Genomic DNA, 23135 nt, shown 5'->3' with positions numbered 1-23135 from the left:
CTCTGATTTCTCAAGTCTCCTGACCCTTAAAATACAGGTCAAGTATCCCTAATCTGAAAATCCAAAATCCAAAAATCTAAAACTTTTTGAGCTCCACTGTGATGCTCAAAAAGTTTAGAGTTTCAGGGCTGGGGAGATAGCTCAGTCGGTAGAGTGCTTGCCTTGCAAGCATAAGGCCCTGGGTTCGATCCCCAGCACCGCAAAAAAAAAAAAAAAAAAAAAAAAAAGTTTAGAGTTTCAGATTTTCAAAGTAGGGATGTTCAACCAGCGAAAGCCTGCAAATATTCCAAGGTTACATATCTCTGAAGTCCTGAAAACTTCTGGCCTCGAGCATTTCAGATCAGCGATACCCTACCTGTACTATTTTGAACCTGCCTTCAAAAGACTCTGATGTCTACATGCTGGTGTTAGAGCATAAGGGAACTTTATGTAAAGAGAGAGACTTTATACAAAATATCATGGCTGGGGAAGGGATGAGGAGGGAGCTTGAGAGAACCACTCAGTCACAGGTCACCAGAACACTGAATGGAACAGGGAGATCTGGGTTCTGATCTAGTCTCATTAGTTGTCTTGTGTGCCTGGAAAAAGTCTGGGCCCAAACTTTCTCCTTTAAAAGTTATCAGCAATCCTTTTCATTCTGAATCTTAACTTCTGTGTATCCAGAGTCTCTCTCAGTAAAAGCAAGTGGTTTTTATAAGTGGATTATTTTTGGTGTTCTGAGACAAGAATTTCAAATACATGTCTTTGGTTCATATAATAATAATAAGGAACAGCAGTCACTGCCATCCACTGAGTGCCCGCCTTTTCTGCAGTGGGTACTTCACGTATATATCTCACTGGACTCTCCAGCATCTTTCCAAGAATGCTACTGTGCCCTTCATTTTACCAGTGAGAAGATGAGGAACTGAGAGGTACAAACCTATCTGAATGCATCTGAAATCCCAAGCTGCTCCCACACTGAGTTGCTTTTAGGAGTTCGCTTTTATCATTTACCTATAAGATCAGAGTGTGGATGGTAATATAACTACACTTGATTCTCATTAGAAAATTTTAAAAAGTGTTTAATTTTGCATGAGTGCCATGATAAAGTTCTGTTCTATGCCTAGAAGTATGGGAATAATTGTTGTTGCCTTTGTAAATTAGCAAAATAATAATAATAATAATAATAATAAAATAACGATAATAATTTGCCTTTCCTTTCTCCTTTACCCCCACCTTAAGAATCAGTAAAAAGGATCAGCTGACTGTTTGTGCATTTGTGTATGCCGTTGTAACTTTCATATCTAATTCTGATTTTTTTTTTTTCTGGCTTGTTTGTAGCAGGAGTAACAGCCACCACATGCAGTCAGAAACAAGGTCTTAACCTCTGTGATTAATCCCCATGTGCTTTCTCATTGTTTTTAGCAATAGCACCTTAACTTTTGGTATTGAAGAAGTTACCAAAAATTATTGATTGGGGCAGGAGTCAAGGGTGACTCAGAACCTAACTCTGTCCCTAAAACTAGGTAAATTGTAATCTAACGTGGAACCATTTTCCCATTTATTTTATCTATATTTGTGTTATTAAAATTATCCTTTCATTATGAGTATTTCTTTAGGTGGAAAAAAAAACTGTTTAGAAATCTTTTTTTTAAAGGGTGACTGATCTGATGCATATATTAATTTGCTTGACTATAGCAACTGTTTCACTATGAATAAGTATATAAAAACATGTTGTATGCCATAGACTATACAAAATTCCAGAACATGAAAGCAGAAAGTGACCAGAGATTTTAGTTGTAATTATTAACATTTGTTGCATTTGCTTCTTATTGCCTAACAAATTGCCTTGCATTCACAGGAAGATGTCCTAGAAAAAGGACATCATTATAGATAACAGGTTCAGGTGTGTGAACTGTAGGAGTGGCAGCAAGTCCTGAGGTACACGCAGGTGATACTGTAGGAGGATTTGTTTACTGGGGTTTTAATTTGACAGTGAGCTGTTTACCTTTAACTTACTGAGGTAGAATTCTGCATGCCTCCTTAGCGATGGGCTGTGTGCTCAGGGCACATTTATCAACTGGATGGTGCTAGAGCTGCAGATGAAACATTGTTTTGCTGCATGCAAAGGACATTCCTGCAAGCAGGATTTGTTGAAACCTTTCTATGAAAGATTCTTAAACAAATTGGTCTTTGTTCACAGAAGATAAATGAAATAGGGAGGCTGAGTAGTGAGAGTTTGGGAGGTTCAAAAAATTTGCAGAAGCTATATTTTTTATATCCATAACACATTTTTTCTCCTGATAACAGGGAAAGAGTTTGCTTATACCCGAGGACATTCTCTAATGACTAGCTGGTGGACATGATCCATATACTTACATTTTTAAAAGCAGATCTCAAAACACACAGAGAAAACACGAATAGAACTCCATGAACTGTAACCCTGAAAGGTAATACTGTATGAGAAGAAGAAAAGACCACAATACAATCAAAATCCTAGTCAGATAATGAATGCTTAACATGGGAAACAGGAGGGGCAGATACCAGAAGCATTCATGTGGCTACCACGGGAATTCATTCGAGGGATTCAGATTTAAAAATACAGTGAATAGTATGAATTTGTGAAAAAGTCACAAAAAAATGTTTGAGTTTTATGAAATATGTGATTGTGAAGGTGAACAACAAAGGGCAAACTCTCATCTGATAGCAGCAGGTGACCTAGACAATGCAGAGCTCCTGAAGCACCATCTTCCTTCTGTCCATCCAGGAAGAATGGGCATCTGACTAGAAGGTCAGAGCAGATAACCGTGTGAGAAGCCAAAGCCCAAGTTGGTAAAAGAGAACCTAGCAGCTTTGAACTGGTTCAGTTTTCGAATGAATTGCATCTTGTGATATTAAGAGGATTTGTAGATAATGTATATGGAGTGACCAACTGTAATCCTGGGACCCTGAAGTTCAAGGAAGCAAAGAGGCAGTCACCCTTATTTTCAAACCGGAGACCAGTTCAGGGTCTGGAAACCACAGATCAGGGAGTTGGACACATTTCATCAGCAGAATTCCAACAATCTCTGGTATGTACTTGGAAAAGAAGGAACTGATCCCCAAAAGGCACCCTGAGTTTACCAAGAACAAGTTGTGCCTAACACACTCCACGTCCTCTTTTACAGTTATTAGACTGCTGGGTTTGGGAAATTGAAAAATAACGTGTTAGGAAGTCAGCAAAGCACCAGCACCGTAATTGTGATAATCTTGGGATAAGCTGGAGATTTTTGGGTAGGGGCATCATATGCTCAGGATGTTGACTAATGGATCAGTATCATAGAGGGACGATCTCAGTGGCATGCCATGGTGATCTGTTGTTGCTCTGTCAGGCTTAACTGTTTTTTGTCATTTACTTGGGTTGAGATAGAAAACATGCTTATCAGATTTGCAAAGACACAGAGGTAGATGACACGCTTCAACACTACTTGATGGACTTGCACTGCAGCATGATCCCAAGCACTATAAAACTCAAAATGATGAATTTAGGTTTTAAGGTAATGAGATAAAATGAAAATCAAGGAGCCCACTTTATATTGATACCTTTTAAAAATGTTTTTATTATGGGCCAGGCATGGTGGTGCATACCTGTTATCCCAGCGACTCCGGAGGCTAAGGCAGGAGGATTGCAAGTTTGAGGGCAGCCTCAGCGACTTTTTGAGACCCTAAGCAATTTGGCAAGACCGTGTCCCAAAATAAAAAATAAAAAGGACTGGGGATGCGGCTCTGTGGTTAAGCACCCCTGGGTTCAATTCCTAGTACCGAACAAAAAAGTGTAAAATAAATGTTTTTATTAGTGCATTATGATTTCTATGTAAATATCTTGGAGAAAAAAGACCAGAAGTATAGTTGACTACAAACCAAGTATAAATCATTCATTCACTCAGTCATTCATTGAACAAATATTTACTGTACTCCTGACTGTATTTATTTCAAAAACTGAGGGCACTAGAGATGCAACAAATGAATCCAAAGTAGACCTTGATTTCAAGAAACTTGTAAATTATAGAAGTGTATTAATTTCCTAGGATTGCCATTAAAAAAAAAAAAAAAAAAAAAGCACCACAAATCAGGTGTCTTAAACTTATAGAAATTATTATCTCACAGTTCTGGAAGCTACAAATCCAAAATCGAGGTGATAACCGAGCCACACTTACCCTGACACTTACTCCCTGGTGGAGAATCCTCCTTCGCCTTTTCTAGCATCTGATGGTGGTGGACAGTCTTGGTGTTCCTTGGCTTATAGCTACCTAACTCCAATTTCTGCTTCTGTCATCACATGGCCTTCTTCCCGGGTGTCACATGTCACTTAACCTCTTATTATAAAGACTGGTCATATTGGATTAGGGCCCACCCTAATGCTTATCTTAATTTGATAATAATAACATTATCAGGCCGGGTACTAGGGTTTAGAACTTCATCATAGCTTGTGAGAGGACACAGGTCACAAGGAGGAAAACAAATAGTCACCTGTATACTAGCTAAGCCTGTGTAAAACCCTGGGTTTGATCCCCAAGCATGTCACACACACACACACACACACACACACACACACACACACACACACACGCAAAACCCCAGAACAATAGAGTGACCTGGTTTAGCTGGGGTAGGGGTTTGTCTGGAGTGATTGGGAGTTCTTCTAGTAAAGAGGCGGAAGGAGCAACTTTCCAGGAAAGAGAAACAGCTGTGCAGAGAGCCCTGAGGCAGTGAGGCTTGGAGTTCTGAGGAAGTTGAAAGGAAACCCAGTGTGCTGGGTGTGGGGAGCAGAAGATGGACTGAGGAGATAGGGAGGAGCAGAGCCAGCAGGGCTGTGTACACCGTGTGGAGGCAGCGGCGTGAGGGGGTTGTTGCTTTGTAGCAAAAGAGAATGAATACAAGTAATTAGGGTGGATGGAGGTCAGGAGCAAATCCTACTCTCCTTGACTGACACATCTGGAACCCTTTGTCTTATAAGGAGTGCCTTACTTCAGATCAGTGTTTCTCAGTGTGGGTTGTTGGACTTTGAATCAATATATTAATGTATTTATCTGAAGGGAGAGAAGGCTTAGGATTTGGAACTAACTACTTGAGTGAGTAGACTTTTCTATATTTGTCCTTAGGGCAGAATTAGGCCCATGGATAGGAGTTAGAGAAGGAGAGAGCTCCCTGAAATTAAAGACCTTCTAGCACTGAGAGCTACACAAGAAGAGAACAGGAAGTCTTGAGACTTAGGGGATTCCTTGCCCACAGAAGATGGCCACCTGTCAGGAATGACGGGACTCTGCAGTGAAGATGAGGCAGGAACAGTTTCCTTGAACGTCCTCCACAAGGAGCATGTGTAGGGTTTGAAATGTTATGCTAAGATTTCTAAGATATATTTACATGTACCTTATAATTAAAAATTAAGAGCATTAAAAATGCCTTAAAATCACATATCACTGGAGGATTGTCATTTAAAAATCTGGGCAGAATTTGAAGAACTCTGCTTGGCAGCACCTGTGTTTCCTGACACTCTGCTGTGGTGTCCTTAACCTCACATCTGTGCTACAACCCTCTCTCCCCTGTCCTTTATGTTAAGCCAGAAAAAAAAAAAAAAATCCTATTTAGAAGTGGTGGCATGCAAACATGCACGGTCTGTTTTACACCAGACTAGCAGTGGGCCAGCAGGGAGCAAGAGGACACAGGGTGTGAGCAACAGTGTGGACCTTACTACATGTCTTCATGGAGATGTTCTCAAAGCTGCACAGATCAACTGCCAAAAGGACACTTCAAAGGAATTTCTACATTCAAGCACATCTCTTGAAGGAGATGTGACCACATTCCACCTCTCTTTCCTCTCCTCCCCACTTCTCACTTAGCAGGTGCGTATTCTGGAGGGTCTTGTTTTTTAGGCTGCTGGCTTTTCTGAGAGTCAAAAAGAAAGCTCAGGGCCTGGTAGAGAAGGAAAAGAACCTTCTTGCTGTGTTTCTGCAGTAGCTCAGAAGACCTGGGAGCCAGAGCACAGGTGAAGGGCAGGGGACAAGTGAAGGGCCACTGGAAACAACTTAGGGCATTTTTTACCTGTGTGGGCAAGAAGGCAAATGTTCTAAGGATAGCCGTGGACAGATTGGACTACAATGTGCATGTGGAGAACAACAAAATATAAGACTAGAACGTTCTACTGAGACCAGGTCACAGAGGGGTGGTTTTGAAACCCAGGCTGAAATTGTTGGGAGTTGTTGAAGTTGACAGGAAGCTGATGAGATACAAGTGTGGATAAACTGATCCAGAGTCTTCAAATTAAAAGCTCATAGTGTACGTTTTATAATTCTCTTATTTTACCATGTACTGCTATTTATAAATATTTTCAAGCATCTATAAAATGATGGAAACTGAATCATTGGGCCAAAATAGTTCATTTACACATCTCTGTACAACATGGTTTCAAATATTTGCTTTTTCTCCTGGGCATCATTTGAGGTCAGGGCTGGATTCCTGGACATAGCCAGAATTCAGGGCCAAAGAATGGATCTTTCTCTCTGCATCTTCGTCCTAAATACCCTGAAGAGCAGATCAGAGGGCTTTTTCTACACAGGCAGCATGAATATGGAGTTGAAGGGAGTTTATCTTGGTTCTTCTCAGCACTCTTCTTACTTGAATATTGCGGGTATACCATTGCCATTATAAAGCCTTTAGAGAAGAGAAGGCTACGTTACAGTTTACCTAAATTTTAGTTTTGGGTACAAAAAACAAGTGTTTTTAACAAGAAATACGAGAAGCATCATGAGTAGCAGATATGTGTTTAAATTAATGTATAAATATATACATATTTTATATAAATTTCTGCTTAAATTTCAGATTTGCAATGCTTTATCCTCTTTTGTTTCTATGAGTCTTTTTCATATAAACCTACTCTTTGCACATTAAATACTTTAAAACTCATTGATCATTGCTTATGCAGGAGTTTTTTGGATTATGAGCTAATTTGAATCTTAAGTCGTATGGCCACTTAAGCTATTGCTATTCAGAATGAAAAATAAAAATAGGTGTTTCCAGGAACTTTTAATTAAGATTTGGCAGAATAATATGATTAGAGGTTTTTTTTTTCCTTTTTGCTATTTATTAGGGGGATAACTATAATTACTAATAAATATTTTACAAAATTCAGAATCTTTTCAAAATCATTTTAAACAGTGAGGAAAAATTTTGAACATATATTTTAAGAAGTGACAGATTAGGTCAATCATCAAAATTCGAAATGAGTTTTGAAGATTATGGATATTGCTTAGTAATTAGAAAAAATGCAAAGTTTGTTTTCTTTTTCTTTGCTCTAAGGACTAGCTAAATAGTATTCAGTCTTTTTTAAAAAATGGATTCAGGAGTGGAATAATGGATGAAGAGTCAGATTAGTCATGGCTTCTCCCAGGAAAATGCCCCTGCTGCCTCCAACTCTAGCCCCAGTCTGATCAGGGCAAGCCCTTTCCGTGTGTCCTAGTAGTACCTGGACTTCCCATACCCCCAACTGTATAGCAAATTCTATGGTAATGGTCACTTATCTATTTCCCTATGTCTGTATCCCTTTGTCCCTTGGAATTTTGTTAAGAAATTGCATTTAGGCTTTTTCTTTTCTTTCTTGAAATTATTTTTTTAAAACATTTTTTAGTTGTAGATGAACCACAATACCTTTATTTATTTCTTTTTATGTGGTGCTGAGGATTGAACCTAGTGCCTCACACGTGCTAGGCAAGCATTCTACCACTGAGCCACAATCCCAGCCCCTCTTTTTAAAAAATTTTAAGGCTTAATCTTTTAGAAAAATTGGCATTGTGTTGAGCAACTGGTAGGCTGAATTCGAGTCTATGGAATAATATAAAAATTAAGAGAAATTCTGGTAAACACTTTTTAGAAAAATTATTTGCAGTTATAGCATACTAAGAATAGAAAAATGTGACAAAGTTAGGCTTCCATTTTAGGGATCTCATTGTTTCAAACTGTTTAATTTTAAAAATTGTTCTTGGTTTGCGTATTCTAAATATAAATTTTACTGACTCTGAACTATGGTGGTAAAGAACTGGCACCCTTTTCATTGCATCCTCTGAGTACACAATAGGAATGTTTTATTCAGAATTATTTGAAGCCAATGAACTTGGAGACTTCTCTTAGTCAACAATCGTGTTTCAACGAACTGCCAAGATGCTAATGATAAAAATCTCTGGTCATCTATTATTCCTGTAATTTAAGAGGAACCAAATCAGAACGGGCTTTTCAAAGGTGAAAAAGTTTCAAAAGTGACTGTTTTTCAAGAACTGACTTTGCCGCAAAACCATAAACCATAACTTGATATCCAGCTACATTTCTTGAACTTGAACTAAAAATGAGTGTGAATTCTTCTTGTTCAATTCCTTTTCTGCCACAGTTTCATGGAAGGAATTTTGCCAATCGTTGAAACAAAAGTGGCCAAATTCTAACAATTAATTAAGTTAGGTGGTTTTGGGGGTAGGGGAGGTAAGGGTGGTGGATGGAAAGGGGTGCTTTCCAAGAGAATGATTAGAGGAAATTGGAGCCTCCTAAAGGATTTCTCAGCTCTTTGCCTTCAGACAAAGAGAGGTTTCGTGTACTTGGAATTCCCTTCCCGGTTCAGGCACCTACTTCTAGCATCTCGAATCTGAAATTCAGCTTCTAACTGAGACATAAGTAAAGCTGCTGCTTCCTGATCTCTGGCTGCATTAAGGTTTCTCCAGGTCATCTGGATTTTCTCAGCCTCCTGGAGTTGGCTTGAATTTTATGGGCAGTGGATTAAAGGTAGAATTAAGGTAATATAGGGTGTTTGTTTTTAAAACAGTTGTATTTATTTTTTGAGACAGTTTCCTTCAGATGTAATACTGAATAAATCTCCCTCTTACAAAGAGGAGCCATTTGGACTCCATGTCATTTGGCCACCATAAAATTCAGCAGCATTTATAGAAGAATCGCTGGCAAGATTTGATCGCCAGAAGTCAAAGATTTAATGCTATAAACTTCAGTAATCTAGAAAATCTGAAATAACATGCTCCACAAAAACGTCATGCCAGATGTTACCGTGTTCAGTGGGTATGTGTGAAGAGCAGGCCTAATGGGTGTTAAACTCCTTGAACACCTTATTGAAAAAATATTGAAACAAACTTAAAGTTCTTATATCCACACAGTTGGAAGGAAGAGGGAATTATCAGGAAATATAGTAGAAATTACCAACCGGTCCAGATTCCAAGAGTTGAAAGTGGGAGTAGAGCCTGTTACCCCCTTGACCTTCAGTGGTAGCTTCTGGTTTTCTTGTCAAAGACAACTCAGCATAGCTTAAGCACACAGAGGTTTGTGGAAAAGATGTGAGGGACTCTGGCACACCTAATGTCAGGATGGCAGGGGCTGAGGGAAGGGAAAAGTTGGCTTGCGCCTCTCCTTGCACGTCTCCCTGCTTGGGCAGCACTCTCTGTCATCGCTGCTCTTCTCTGAGTAACCACAGCCTGGCTTCTACTGCCAGCCTCTTAGTTTCAGCGCTGTGCCAGCCTGGCGCCCGGTCTGTGTGACTGCAGCCTGAGCACCGTGGTTTGGCTGGTTCAGAGTTGCAGGGACTTGTAACTGTGTCCACCTTTGAGTATTTAGCCCTGAGCTAGGTGCCTGTCTGTAGCCCACTTACTGTGGCTTGGGGTCAGTAAAACTGCTGTGGGGAGAGTAGATTCTCTGGAGAGGAGGCAGGAGCAGTGGGCAGTGACAGGGTCCCTATATGATGACTGGGAAGCACAGTGGCTATCAATAGAGGGTCCAGAGTCACACCTGCTATGTTTCATCTGTTTCCATGACATGCTGACTGTGATATTGCATAATTCTTCTGTACCTCAGTTTCCTCATCTACACTATGAGTTTGATAACAGTCCTGATCTTACAGGGCTAATGTGAGGGTCATGAAAGAATAAGTTAAAAAGTTGTCAGATCAGTACCAGCACAGGATAAGCCCTCAACAAACCTTGGGCATTTTTAATAGTAGCACTTGTAGATTAGTGACGGGTGTGAAATAACTTTGGGAAGGGTGTTACCTAATGTTTGCAGTGGCCCACATAGGGTGATGGTACCAGCAGCTTGGGGAGAGGGAACAGGTGGTACCCTCTGGCATTCGGAGTGATTTATTAGCCAACGATTGCTAAAGACCTTATGGGGACAAAGCCGGCCACTGAGCTCTTTGATGGGACAGCCAGAGTGCTGACGGGGCAGCTGCTCTGGTTACCAAGGCACTGAGGGTTTGCTTTCTTCATTTCAATTTCTTCTTCTGCAACCCTAAGAACAAGGTTGCATCCACCACCCCTTATAAAATTTATTTTATTATTTATTTATTTGCATCTATATGAATGAGACAGGTACATTTTACTCCTGGTTTTTGCTTTTGCTAGAGTTAAATGGCTTCACATGTTCTGAAGCACCCCTTTGCCTTTACAAACTTCAAATCTCTACATTACCCATTTATTTCTTGCATGTCCTTAAGAAAAGTACTATGTCTGGATTCTGTATCAGAAATTTTGAAATAATACATTTTGCTGGTACTTCTGACAGTACTACTTTGCTACAAATACAGAAAAAAAATGTAAAACATTATTAGCACAATGGTTGTGTCTTTAATTTATACTGATATCTACGGTGGCATTAACCTATCTGGAGAAAACTTTCGAGATAGAAACTGTTCAAAAAATTTGAGTTGAAGGAAAGATAAATTTTGAACCAAATATAAATGAAATGTATATGAAAAAGTATTCTTGTTTTCCAAAAAATTAAGGTTTTAGGTTTGAATGCAAAGGTTTGTTGTTGTTTTGTTTTATGCAAACTCAGTCTGAACAATTTTCTTTTCTGATTGTCTTTTATCCTGAATAATAGTTATTTCTTAAGAACTTAATCTCTCAAAGCTTATAAAAAAAGTAAGAGAAAACTTAATAATTCTGTGGCATCCTGTTCATATCTTTCATTCCTTTTACTAAAGTTGTTTAACCTACAATATAATTTGAAAAATTGTCTTGGAACTTTAAAGTTGTAGGAACATAATTGATGATGGGTGTGGAAATTCAAGAACAAAAGTTCTAGTTCAGAGAAAAAAACCCAAGAGGCAAGAATCTCTGTCCTATATAGATTAATTACTTTCCCCCTATCAGCCCCAAAACAGAGTGCATATGTCTATCTGTGAAACATAGCAACTGGAATGAGGAAGGAAAAATTGGTTATAATTCGAATGAGCTAATTCATGGATGATTTGTTGGGATGCCTGCCCCACTGGCTTGTTTCTGTTAGTTTCTCCTATAAGATTTATTGTCAGAGTCTGTGATACTGGGACAGAGGACTGAGTTTGAAATTTCATCCTTTACTTAGAACAGAAGGGGAACGATTCATTTCTATGTGACTAAATGCCACATCAAACTATTGAACCAAAGTGAAAATCCAGGATGGATTTTTGACTATATTAGCAGATTTTGAAAGATGTCTGAGGAATTGAAAGGAAGTTTTCTCGGTGGTGGTAAATCATCAGGGCTAAGTATTTACTTGATCCCAAAATTCTTTGCTGTCAAGTTGGCAACCTGGACTGAAGAAATTTTAAAAGGTTGTAGCTCCAAGATGCTGAAGAAGGAGTTTAACTTTGGGGCAAGAATTAAGAGGGGTTCATAAAGGCATAAGGTGCTTAGAAACTGTGATACTAAGGTGGAGAGCTGGGTGAGGGTGGGCTGAGGAAGGTGCACATGTATCATTAGGCTCACTGGCTCTTTAAAATCATCCAGAGCCTTTTACAGCACAGCATATTGTTAAACCTTTCCGGTCCTCACTTGGTTAATTGTATTTTCAGATCTCGGCTAATATGTGCCTATTTTTCTTCCTCAAATGAGAAGCCACGGTTTTAGCAATTAATAAAAAAAATTATTGAAGAAGGATATGTATTTATTTCTGATATCACCACAATCATCTGAGATCTCATATAGAGATGTCAACTAGAGCCTTTATAATCCTGAGGCCAGGGACATGGAATGACTATTGCATGGGCCTCTTCCCAGAAGTCAGAACAGTGTCGCACTTGTATGTAGATTCCACACTGAAGATGAATCCTTGGTCAGAGCAGCAGATGCTGACAGTGGGTATGATGGTGCAGATCCATAGAGTACTCCTGGAAAAACTGTCCCCCTCCTGTATCAATATCATCACTTTCAAACTCCCTGCATGGTACCTCTGCATATGGGTTTGTTGCAAAAGGATAAGTGTGGTTGTATTTTTTATTTTTTTTAGCAGTGAAAGTGCCTTGCAAACGTGAGAGTAAGGTTGACATAACCATTTCACATAAGAACTTAAAAAAAAAATAACCATTTCATTTCACATAAGAGCTTTTAAAAAATTTAAAGGAAAAGTTATAAAACAAAAAAAAGTATTGATAGCAAATTACTTCACTAGCATTAGACACAAATATCATTTTTCTATTCCCTTTTTGCCATACTATTTTCATATATCACTGTCTCCACAAAAAAAAAAAAATTATAAAAGCACAAGATTATCTTTTTTTCTTTAGTTACTAAGCACTGTATGATACATCCGCTGGGACACAATAAATGTTTGTTTAAGAATGACTCATTAAGTTGACCCAGTATATTTTCCTGTTCCTTGTCTCTTATCCCATTATATTTCTACAAAATTAGGTTTGTGTCACCACTTTTGTAATCATTTTTTACCAGGCTATGCACAGTTGAGATTGTTTGCAAAGGACATTGAGTAACCTGTCAGTTCTGAGAAATTTCTGATGTATGCTTTCCAATCACTCAGAAGCGAATGAATGCTTGACAAATGGCACCTGTGTCTTATTTCCTCAGAACCATGTAGAAAAGCTATCTGTACGTAAAATACTTTCCATCTTTAATAGCAGACAAGCAGGAGAAATCCAGTCTTACCTGATAGATCTCTAAAAGGGTTCACTTCTCACTTCCTAGGCAATCTGAAGTGAACAACATTCAATTTTATAGTGAAGAGATGACCATCACTAATCTATTGATTTGGGTTGACTTGATTGGTTTACTTATTTTCTTTCATTTTTATGCTGTTTTTTTCCTCTCAAAATTTCACAAACATCATTGTGATTATAATACCAGAAAAGGATTTTAAAAATATAAACTCACCCACAATCTTACTGTTCCCCTCAAAAATCCCTGCTTCATTTTCCTTGCTTCCTTCCAGATTTTTTTTTCCTCAGTAAATATGCTTAGTTGTAAAACCTGTTTCTTTTATTCACAAAAATCCAGGTCACACAAGTACTCGCTCCTTCATGAACATTTATTTGGTTAAATGACAAACAGGTATCCCTCTTTTTGTTGCCCACCTGTTGTATTCCTGTAGTTGGATATGACATATCCCATGATCTTAAATCACTGGTGAAATTCAATGTGTCATTTCCAAACACAATTCAGTTAGCAGTTGTGCCTAATTCTTGATCTTCGAACAAGTCTCTGTTATAAAAATACTTGAAATGTTATGGAAACTCAGTACTTAACAAATACCCTCTCCCATCTCCCCCGTCCCCTTAATTGACCTGTACATAAAAACTGCTACTTTCGGGCTGGGGAGGTAGCTCAGTTGGTAGAGTGCTTGCCTTGCAAGCACAAGGCCCTGGGTTCAATCCCCAGCACCGCAAAAAACAAACAAATAAAAAAAAAAAAAAAAAACTGCTACTTTCCACTTTCTGATTCCTCTTAAGCAGAACATGTACCTGCCTTTCTTCTAGATATGTTATAGAAGGATAGCTATTTACAGGCTCCCTAGTGGTAGGCATTGATACACATTTGATTTATTAAAGTATTGATAGGTTTTGACTTTGGAAGCCCAAATATAGTATTGACAAAATTGGTGATGTCATCTACATTTGCAAATTGTTCAACAATCACTTGTGAAGTGCCATGCTTTGACTTTCTGTCAGGTGGTGTGGATGAAACTGAAGATATGTAAAAGTTTATTTTTAACTTGAAGAAAATTTTTACTTGTTTTCATTTTGCTTTATATTCTTGAATTAGATACTTTCAATATTGAGAACTTGTATTTATATCAATGAATAATGTTCAGTGGGTTAATTTGTTCACATTCCAGAAATGTCTCTTTCTCTTACAAATGACAAGTCATTTAGAATTAGTATAGAAAAGTAACCTTATTTTATTTATTTTTTTAAATATATCTTTAGTTGTAGATGGACACAATACCTTTTATTTATTCATTTAGTTTATGTGGTGCTAAGGTTCTAACCCAGAGCCTCATATGCACTAGGCAAGTACTCTACCACTGAGCCGAAACCCCAGCCCATTATTTATTATTTTTAAATAAAATATTTTATACAAGCTTTAGATTAAGGTTGAGACATGTTCAAGGGTTTATTTTATAGTATCTAAAGGTCTTAGTTGTTGAGGGATGTCAAGTTGTGATCTTATGAATTTAGGTTTTTTTTTTTTGGGGGGGGTGCTGGGGATCGAACCCAGGGCCTTGTGCTTGCAAGGCAAGCACTCTACCAACTGAGCTGTCTCCCCAGCCCCTGAATTTAGGTTATTGATGATGAATATAATGAAGTTGAAGGAAACAGCATTCAAAGCCAACAAGATTGTTGTGCAGAAGTACAATACACGAAGTAAGAGCCAACATGACTTTTAAGATAAAATTTTATTGATAAGCAGTTTGTATTCTACTTCATATTCCTCAAAATATGTCTGCTGAATCACATGTCTCTGTGGACAAGGCCCTGGAGTGCTTTCTAATTTTTATATTTTATACATAGTTTGTGCATATTCGTTGGAATCAAGTTTAAACATGTTAGCAATGTCAAATGAGAAATGGGGAGTAAGATTTTTTACCTTCTTTATTTCTTCCACTTAAAAGAATACATGATAATAATATATAATAATACTTTGCATGGATTTGGGGTTTACTTATTTATTTTAAAAGCTCAAATAAATATAATAAGTACCAATTCATACTTAAAGCATGATTGAATAGTAGTTTTAGCCAGATAATCTTAGCATGCTTTGAGGACAGTTTTATTATCCTAACAAGTTCACATCTGCTCCACATTGTTAAAAAGGAAACGGTAGTTCACACATACTGGTTAGCAATCACCTTTATCCTGTATGTATCCTTTTTACCTGCTTTTGGACAATAGCTACTGTAAGTGCCATAAAGCTAGGAACACATCTGTGTAACACCTTTCTGCACATATTCATAACACAACCCCTAACATTTAGCAAGATCTAAAATACCTGAGTTGAAGGAATGCTTAAAGAAGAGAGAGAAAACAAACTTAAAAGATGAGGCAATTCACTCCCTTCCTTGAAGCAATGACTAAATTAGCCACGTCCTGGAATTTCTGTCAACAGAATACATTTTTAAATTTTTAGTAAGCAAATGAAAGTGGCAAATCATTTAGAATACCCAGGACTACTACCCCTTTGCTTCCCAAATCAGCCACTCATTGTTGTCCTTAAGCATGGAGTATAAGTGGGCTCCAGCACATGCATAACTCTTTCAAAACCCTCCTTCGGTTGCTCCGAACCACACCTGTGTTAACAGGTAAAAAGTGACCACAGCCACCCTGAGTCTGGACAGGTTGCCAGATGGAGGGGTGATGGTTCCAGAAGCCTCTGACACCCTCCTCCTCTCTCCTGCTCAGGTTGTGCTCTTCAGAATGATTCCCTGCAGAGCAGTGCTGACTTTTGCCCGATGTCTGATCCGGAGAAAAATCGTCACTCTGGACAGTCTGGAAGATTCCAAACTATGCCGCTGCTTGACCACCATGGATCTCATCGCCCTGGGGGTGGGGAGCACCCTGGGTGCCGGGGTGTATGTCCTTGCTGGGGAGGTTGCCAAAGCGGACTCTGGACCCAGCATCGTGGTCTCCTTCCTCATCGCTGCCCTGGCGTCGGTGATGGCTGGCCTCTGCTACGCCGAATTTGGGGCCCGAGTCCCCAAAACTGGGTCTGCATATTTGTACACTTATGTTACAGTTGGCGAGCTGTGGGCCTTCATCACTGGCTGGAATCTCATTTTGTCTTATGTGATAGGTACGTTTCACAGATAAGTCTAAATTGTGTAGAATGGGAGAAGCACTACCCCTGAGTCAGAGGTCTGGCAGTGCAGGAGCAGTCTGTGTTCCTTAGCAGCTGCCTGACTGCCCAGTGGGTGACTGAATCCCAGTGTCTCAATTTCCTCATTTCTAAAATGTCTCCAGTTGCACAATACGGATTGCTCAATTGATTGATTGATCAATTGATTTTATTTATTTATTTATTTTTGTGCTGGGGATTGAAGCCAGGGCTTCATGCATACTAGGCAAACACTCTACCATTGAGTTACATCCCCTACATCCCCAGCCCCAATTCTGTGATTTTGCTTCATCTCCTTGTATGTCTCCTAAAGGGTTTGAAAATCCCATTTAAAAAAAAAAAAAGAATTATAGTTCTTTATTGCAAATAAAGTCACCTCATTCTACAGTTAGGAATTTGAGCATTTGATTACTATTATATAGCTACAAAATTATTAAATAACTTTCTAATGTGATTAAAATTTTAATCTATGTGAATTAATGCAAGTTTATCCTAGAATAAGAGCAAGTAGCATATGATGTTAATTTTCTGCCAGTAATTTTTATTCTCTGAATGTTCTGTGTTTTGGGAAGGTACATCAAGTGTGGCAAGAGCATGGAGCGGCACCTTTGATGAACTTCTTAACAAGCAGATTGGTCAGTTTTTCAGAACATACTTCAAAATGAATTATACTGGCCTCGCAGAGTATCCAGACTTTTTTGCTGTGTGCCTTATATTACTTCTAGCAGGTAAGAGAACCAATTGCACCTTCCTATGATGAGCCAAATTCCAGATTAATAGTCTCAGGAAAGTAAGTTACTGCTGAATCTGGAGTGTGAGTTCTCTAGATTAGATCAGCATGTTTACACACTTAGGTTTCTGTTGAATATCTGTGGGCATCATCACTGGTTTAACTCATTTTATCTTTTGTGATTGGTTATGTTTCAAAAATGAGCATTTCAGGAGGCTCAGAAAAGAGGATTGCAAGTTCAAGATCAACCTCAGCAACTTAGCAAGACTCTTTCTCAAAATTAAGAATAAAAAAGGCTGGGGGTGTAGCTCAGTGGTAAAGTGCCTCTGGGTTTAAACACAGTACCAAACCAAAAAAACAAAAGTCTGAATCTGAATTGTTGGAATGATAGAAAAAACACATTTGAATAAAAGGCATGTGCCAAATAACAGCATGAGGACATCAGTTTTATAATATTAATTGAATATTTGCAGGAGCGGCAATGAAGTTTCAATAAGGAAGATGTACAGTTCCTTGGGATTGTTCTGTCTTATTCAGTACAACTAAGGATATTTGTAAGCATACTATTTCTAGAAGAAATTCAGGTTTTCTATCATGCTGTCATCTGCATATTGTCAACATCTGGTTGAAAAGGAAGCATTCAGATCACCTTTTGTTTTTTAACATAGATGTGGTATAGCAAACATAGTTGCTGGAATTTTTTGGTTTTTATCATGTTATAGCATAGAGGTTTAGAAAAGCATAAGAATTAGAAGTAGGAGCAATCCAGTTTTCAATTTTTGCTCTGCCACTTACTACTTTTAGAACTTGAATGAATTGCTTAATCTTTCCATCTATCACTCAGTTTCCCTATCCATAAAATAAGAATATCAGTGTCTACCTAATGCATACCTCTTGCTTGGGACATAATAAGCACTCAGATGACAGCCAACTTTATTTTGTAAGCATAGCTAATCCCTGCTATCCCCTTCTACTTGTTTTAATTATTAGAATGTTTTCTATTTTGATTGATATTCCTATCGGCAGTCCTGGTTTTGCTTGCATGTGTGCATGTGTGCATGCGTGTGTGTGTGTGTGTGTGTGTGTGTGTGTGTGTGTGCGCTGCTAGGGATTGAACCCAGGGCCTTGGGCATGCTAGGCAAACATTCTATTACTGAGCCACACCACTAGCCCTGAAATCCTAGTTGAGCCCATCAAGGATTGCACTAAGAATAAAATTTTTTATTTGTTCCTACTTCCTACTTGATTTACCCTGAGTAATATACCCTCTGCTTGCCTGTCTAGCCTTAACTCTACTTTACCCCCCATATTAGACGGATGTGACAAAAATAACTTTTGGTTCATTATGAAATGTTTACCTGTAAAATTATATAATTTAAAAAAAATCCTTACCTTTTAAAAATTGTCCGTAATAAAATGTTTTATATAGGGATAGGAACATGAATAAAATGTACAGGTCTAAAATATTTTCTATTTTGCTTCTAATGGCAAGAAAAAAATATGTCCATTGTCTTTTATCAGATGATTGATTTTTGTTTGGTTTGGTTACTAAACAGCCTAGCTAACATTAAATTAGTTTTGTCATATGTCATATTTTATTTAGGGATGATTTCATTAATCTTAAAATATTCAGCTTTAATCTCTCAGTGATGAGCAGCATGTAACTGTGACACATTTAAAGTCTAGGCAAGACTAAGGCTTGGACTGAGCCTGCATCATTTGTCCTCTGTTCATTCACCATATCTTTCCTTTAAATATAGTCTAAATTTACATTATAACTCTGTCCTTAGAATCTTTGAAAATCAGAACCCCCTCTTATAAATCTTTATTCCTATGGTAATATCTCCTGTCCTGTCAACTGGAGGGAAGCATATGCTGTATTCAGATGAGATATTTATTGGTCTCTAATCTATCGGTGGGAGATGAGACCTCAGAGTGGAGAGTGCACGTGGAGCATTGGGAAATGAATGTAAAATATGATGGAGGCTTTGTTATTCTCTGGGGTGTATAGCAGCAATTCGTAACCCAGCCAAAATATATAAAAATATATAGGTTATTCTAATAATTTTTCTGTATATATAATCAATGGGAAAGTTAAAAGCAAATGATAGAGCTGGGTGTAGCTCAGTGGTAGAGCACCTGCCTCACGTGCACAAGGCCCTGGGTTCTGTACCCAGTACCACAAAGAAATAATATGAAATTAAAATAAATAAATAAATAACTAAGTAAAGCAAATGATTAGTAGGGAAAGTATATACTACACATTACAGAGAGCTTATAGCATTAATATATAAATAAATCTTTTAAATCCATATGAAGGGAATACACTGATAGGAAAACTGGGCAATTTTAATTGGGCCAAACTTTCTGTAGATTTTTTTTCACAGTATGAATAAAAAACCTTGGGTAAAATTGCATACCCTTTGATACAGTATTAACTTATAGAAAATTATTGTAAAGAGCACAAAATAAAAAGGGTTGGGGATGCAGCTTAGTGGTAAAAATGCCTCTGGATTCAATTCCCACTAGCAAAAAAAAAAAAAAAATTGTTGTAAAGAAATAATTAGAGTGGGGATGGGAAGGAGCATAGAATGAGACAGACATTATTACCCTATATACATGTATGATTACACTACTGGTGTGACTCAGCACCATATAGAGCCAGAAGAATGAGAAGTTATGTTCCATTTATGTATAGTGTGTCAAAATGCATTCTATTGTCATGTATAACCAATTAGAACAAATTAAAAAAATAAAAATAAATAATTAGAAAGCATACAGGGATATTTATAAGAGGATGATGTCAGTGCTCTTTATAAATGTAAAAATACTGAGTGATCTAACTGTCTATAAATAAGGGATTAAAGTATGGTATCTCCATATAACTGGTTACATAGCTGTTAAAAATGAGATTATGTATTTGTTGATGTGGAAATATGTCTCTGTGTTTGTATGTGCAAAATTCTAGAGGAGACATCATGGTTGGTTTTTATTCTCGTCATAGTTTTTCTGATAAGATTACTTGTATAGAATATTTTTACAATCTGAATATACAATAAAGCTTTTGAAATTAGAATAAATTTAACAAGGAACTTTTTTGGCCTGACTATTGAAGAATTATATTCTGGCTGTGTAAAATAAATACATGGCAAACATATGATTGAGCTTTTAATTTTAAAAAGTTCAATCCTCAGTACCACTAAACAAATAGATAAAGTTTATTACCATTGGCTTGAAATAGCTTTTTAGAATAGCATTCCATTAGAGCAAAGTGTTGCTTTATATCTACCGTTCATTGGTAATAATGGCCAGGATTACTGGACCTGTATTTCTTAGTGTGGAATCTCCTGGCTGAGCACATCTACCTCCAAAAATCAAATTGGTTGTGTTCAGAAGACATGGCTTCTCAAAAAACTGACTAATGAGTGAACTAGCAATGGAAATGGATAAATGGGAGTTAAATACATGAATGCTGGTACAATAATATCCCTAAGTCTTTATTTGCCTCAAAATGTCATTGCCTTTCCTTTAGGTAAAATTAAATGCTCTTTTTTTTTTTTTTTTCCCCCTTAGGTCTTTTATCTTTTGGAGTAAAGGAATCTGCTTGGGTAAATAAATTCTTCACAGCTATTAATATCCTGGTCCTTCTCTTTGTCATGGTTGCTGGGTTTGTGAAAGGAAATGTGGCTAACTGGAAGATTAGTGAAGAGTTTCTCAAAAATATATCAGCAAATGCCAGGTAAAATATTTAAGGGTTTTTTTCCCCCCTCTTTTAATTTTTATTTTAATGTTACATTGTAAGGGGGTATACATGAAAGTTTCCTCTAGAGCAGTGATTCTCAAACTTTTTGCTTCTGAGACCTCTCTGAGGCTCTGTTCTATGTCAAGACTCTTCCTTCTGGGCTCCCCTTCAGACAAAGGTGGAGGTAGGCTCGCTCTTGAGCCATCGTGGGAAGCTGTGCAGCTGCTGTTCCCAGCCTCAACCTCTGCTCCAGGTTTAGGGCAAGAACCAGGGCAGAGCCTAACCCCTGGAAGAACTTGACCTTTTACCCCCAGCAGTTTGCCACTTCTAAATAACAGTGAGTGTTTTTGAGTCATGCATCTTTAATTCTTCCTTTGGAATCACCATTCCATTTCTTTGCAGTTTTTCAGACTTTTAATAATTTTCAGACCTTGTTTTTCGGAGAATATTAGTTGTGTAAGCAGAAATAAGGTTACAAAACATCTATTACATGGAGTAAGGTACATGTATATGTTTTTCTTTATATACGTTGTTCATAGTCATTCTGATGAGGGAGAAATTAATGTCTTCTGATTTAATACAGATTTTAACATATAATAAAATATTCAACTTCTATATTATTGATCAAGCCTAGGGAATTTTGTTTCACTTTTTCAGCTATCTTCTGAGATGTGTAGTGTGCCTTATATGCTTAATGAGTTGAAGAAAAAACAGGAGGAAATTTCTTTTCTTTGTCACAGAGGTTGGCCCATACGGAGATCTGTACTCTGAAAATCCTGCCTGCCTATGGGTTCCAGCCAGAGTGGGTTCTAGGTCTTACGCGTTTGCTGTTGATCAACGTCTGGTTAGATGTTAGTGACACAAGAGGAGCTTTACCACACACATCCTCTAGAACAGGGTGACAAAATAAGATGTTAGTTTTAGTTTCATAAATATCAGCTTCAAAGAGCTGATGAATACAACTTTCGAAGGATGTTGTTTGAGACAAATCACCAGAAGTGTAAGTTTCTATTAAAATGACTTAACAATGTATTTGTTCTCTTCCTTAGAGAGCCACCATCTGAAAATGGAACAAGCATCTACGGGGCTGGTGGCTTTATGCCTTATGGCTTTGCAGGAACTTTGGCTGGTGCTGCCACTTGCTTCTATGCTTTTGTGGGATTCGACTGCATTGCAACAACTGGTAAGAGCAGGGTCTCAGCTTCAGGTAGAAGGTAAAGGTGTTCCCTGTACCACAGGAATAATTATGTGTGGCAGCAGAGGGTCAAGGAAAGAGCAGGATTTGGGTAGGAAGGGTGCTGGTTCTAGATCCATCAGTGACACCTACCATATCTGATTAAAAAAAAAAAAAAAGAAAGAAAGAAAAAGAAAGAAAGACACTTAGTAAAACTCCTGAGACTTGGCTTCTATGTTGGTGAAACTGAGAGAGCCATCCAGACCCCCTCAGATATTGTGAAGATTACCTAAGATAGCACATGGAACCAGTACTTTGCAAGCTGTCAAATATTTAGTTTTAGTCATAATTACTATTCTTAAATCTGTTTGGAGTGCTGTCACTTTAAGATGATTATCTTCTTAAATTGTCTTTTCTTTAGTCAGACCAAATATTGTGCTGATTTTTTTTATCTTTACCCAGTACAATAATTACTCAAGTAAGAATTACTCTCCAATATAGAAAATTTAAACAGATCAGTTTCAAGCAGTGAAATTGAAGATGCCCAGGACCAGACAGATGATCAACTGAGTTATACCAGACCTTCAAAGAACTAACGCCAATCCTCCTCAAATTATTCCATGAAATAGAAAAGAAGGGAACCCTTCCAAACTCATTCTATGAAGCTAGTTAATCACTTTGATACCAAAACCAGACCCTGATGAACATAGATGCAAAAATTCTTAATAAAACACTGGCAAATCGATACAAAAACATATTAAAAAATAGTGTATCACGATCAAAATAGGATTTTTCCCAGGGATGCAAGGTTGGTTCAACTTATGGAAATCAATAAATGTAATTCATCACATCAACAAACTTACAGGCAAGAATCACATGATTATCTCAATAGATGCAGAAAAAAGCATTTTGAAAAATTAAAATTAATTTTAAAATTAGCACCAATTCATGCTAAACACACTAGAAAAACTAGATAGTAGGAGCATACCTCAACATTTTAAAAACTATATATGCTAAACCCAAGCCCATCCTCATTCTAAATGGAGAAATATTGAAAGCATTCTCTCTAAAAACCGAAACAAGACAAGGTGCCCTCTTTTACCACTTCTATTCAACATCATCCTTGAAACTCTAGCTAGAGCAGTTAGGCAAAAGAAAGAAATTAAAAGGATACCAATAGGAAAAGAAGGGCTAAAACTATCCCTATGTCAAAGACATGATTCTATATTTAGAAGACCCAAAAATCTCCACCAGAAAGCTTCTAGAACTAATAAATGAATTCAGCAAAGTAGCAGGATATAAAATTAACACCCATAAATCAATTGCATTCCTATACATGAATAATGAATCAACTGAGAAAGAAAACCTATCCCACTTACAATAGCC

The 23135-nt window shown here is 37.6% G+C and overlaps 1 protein-coding gene across 4 annotated transcripts in view; it reads left to right on the top strand.

The window, feature by feature from the left end:
• Slc7a2 (solute carrier family 7 member 2) overlaps positions 1-23135 on the top strand; it is a 66047-nt gene that overhangs the window by 25267 nt on the left and 17645 nt on the right. For all 4 annotated transcript variants that reach the window (XM_047549385.1, XM_047549384.1, XM_047549382.1 and 1 more), the window contains exons 2-5: positions 15671-16061; positions 16676-16831; positions 20407-20572; positions 21625-21758. In XM_047549385.1, coding sequence (XP_047405341.1) covers positions 15686-16061; positions 16676-16831; positions 20407-20572; positions 21625-21758 — 832 coding nt within the window. In that variant the 5' untranslated portion in view covers positions 15671-15685. The remainder of the gene's footprint in view (positions 1-15670; positions 16062-16675; positions 16832-20406; positions 20573-21624; positions 21759-23135) is intronic.

The sequence above is a fragment of the Sciurus carolinensis genome, chromosome 4 (genome assembly GCF_902686445.1).
Source record: "Sciurus carolinensis chromosome 4, mSciCar1.2, whole genome shotgun sequence".
Lineage (NCBI taxonomy): Eukaryota > Metazoa > Chordata > Mammalia > Rodentia > Sciuridae > Sciurus > Sciurus carolinensis.
The sequence above is the reverse complement of the archived record's forward strand: the minus strand, read 5'-3'. Positions and strand labels throughout refer to the sequence as shown.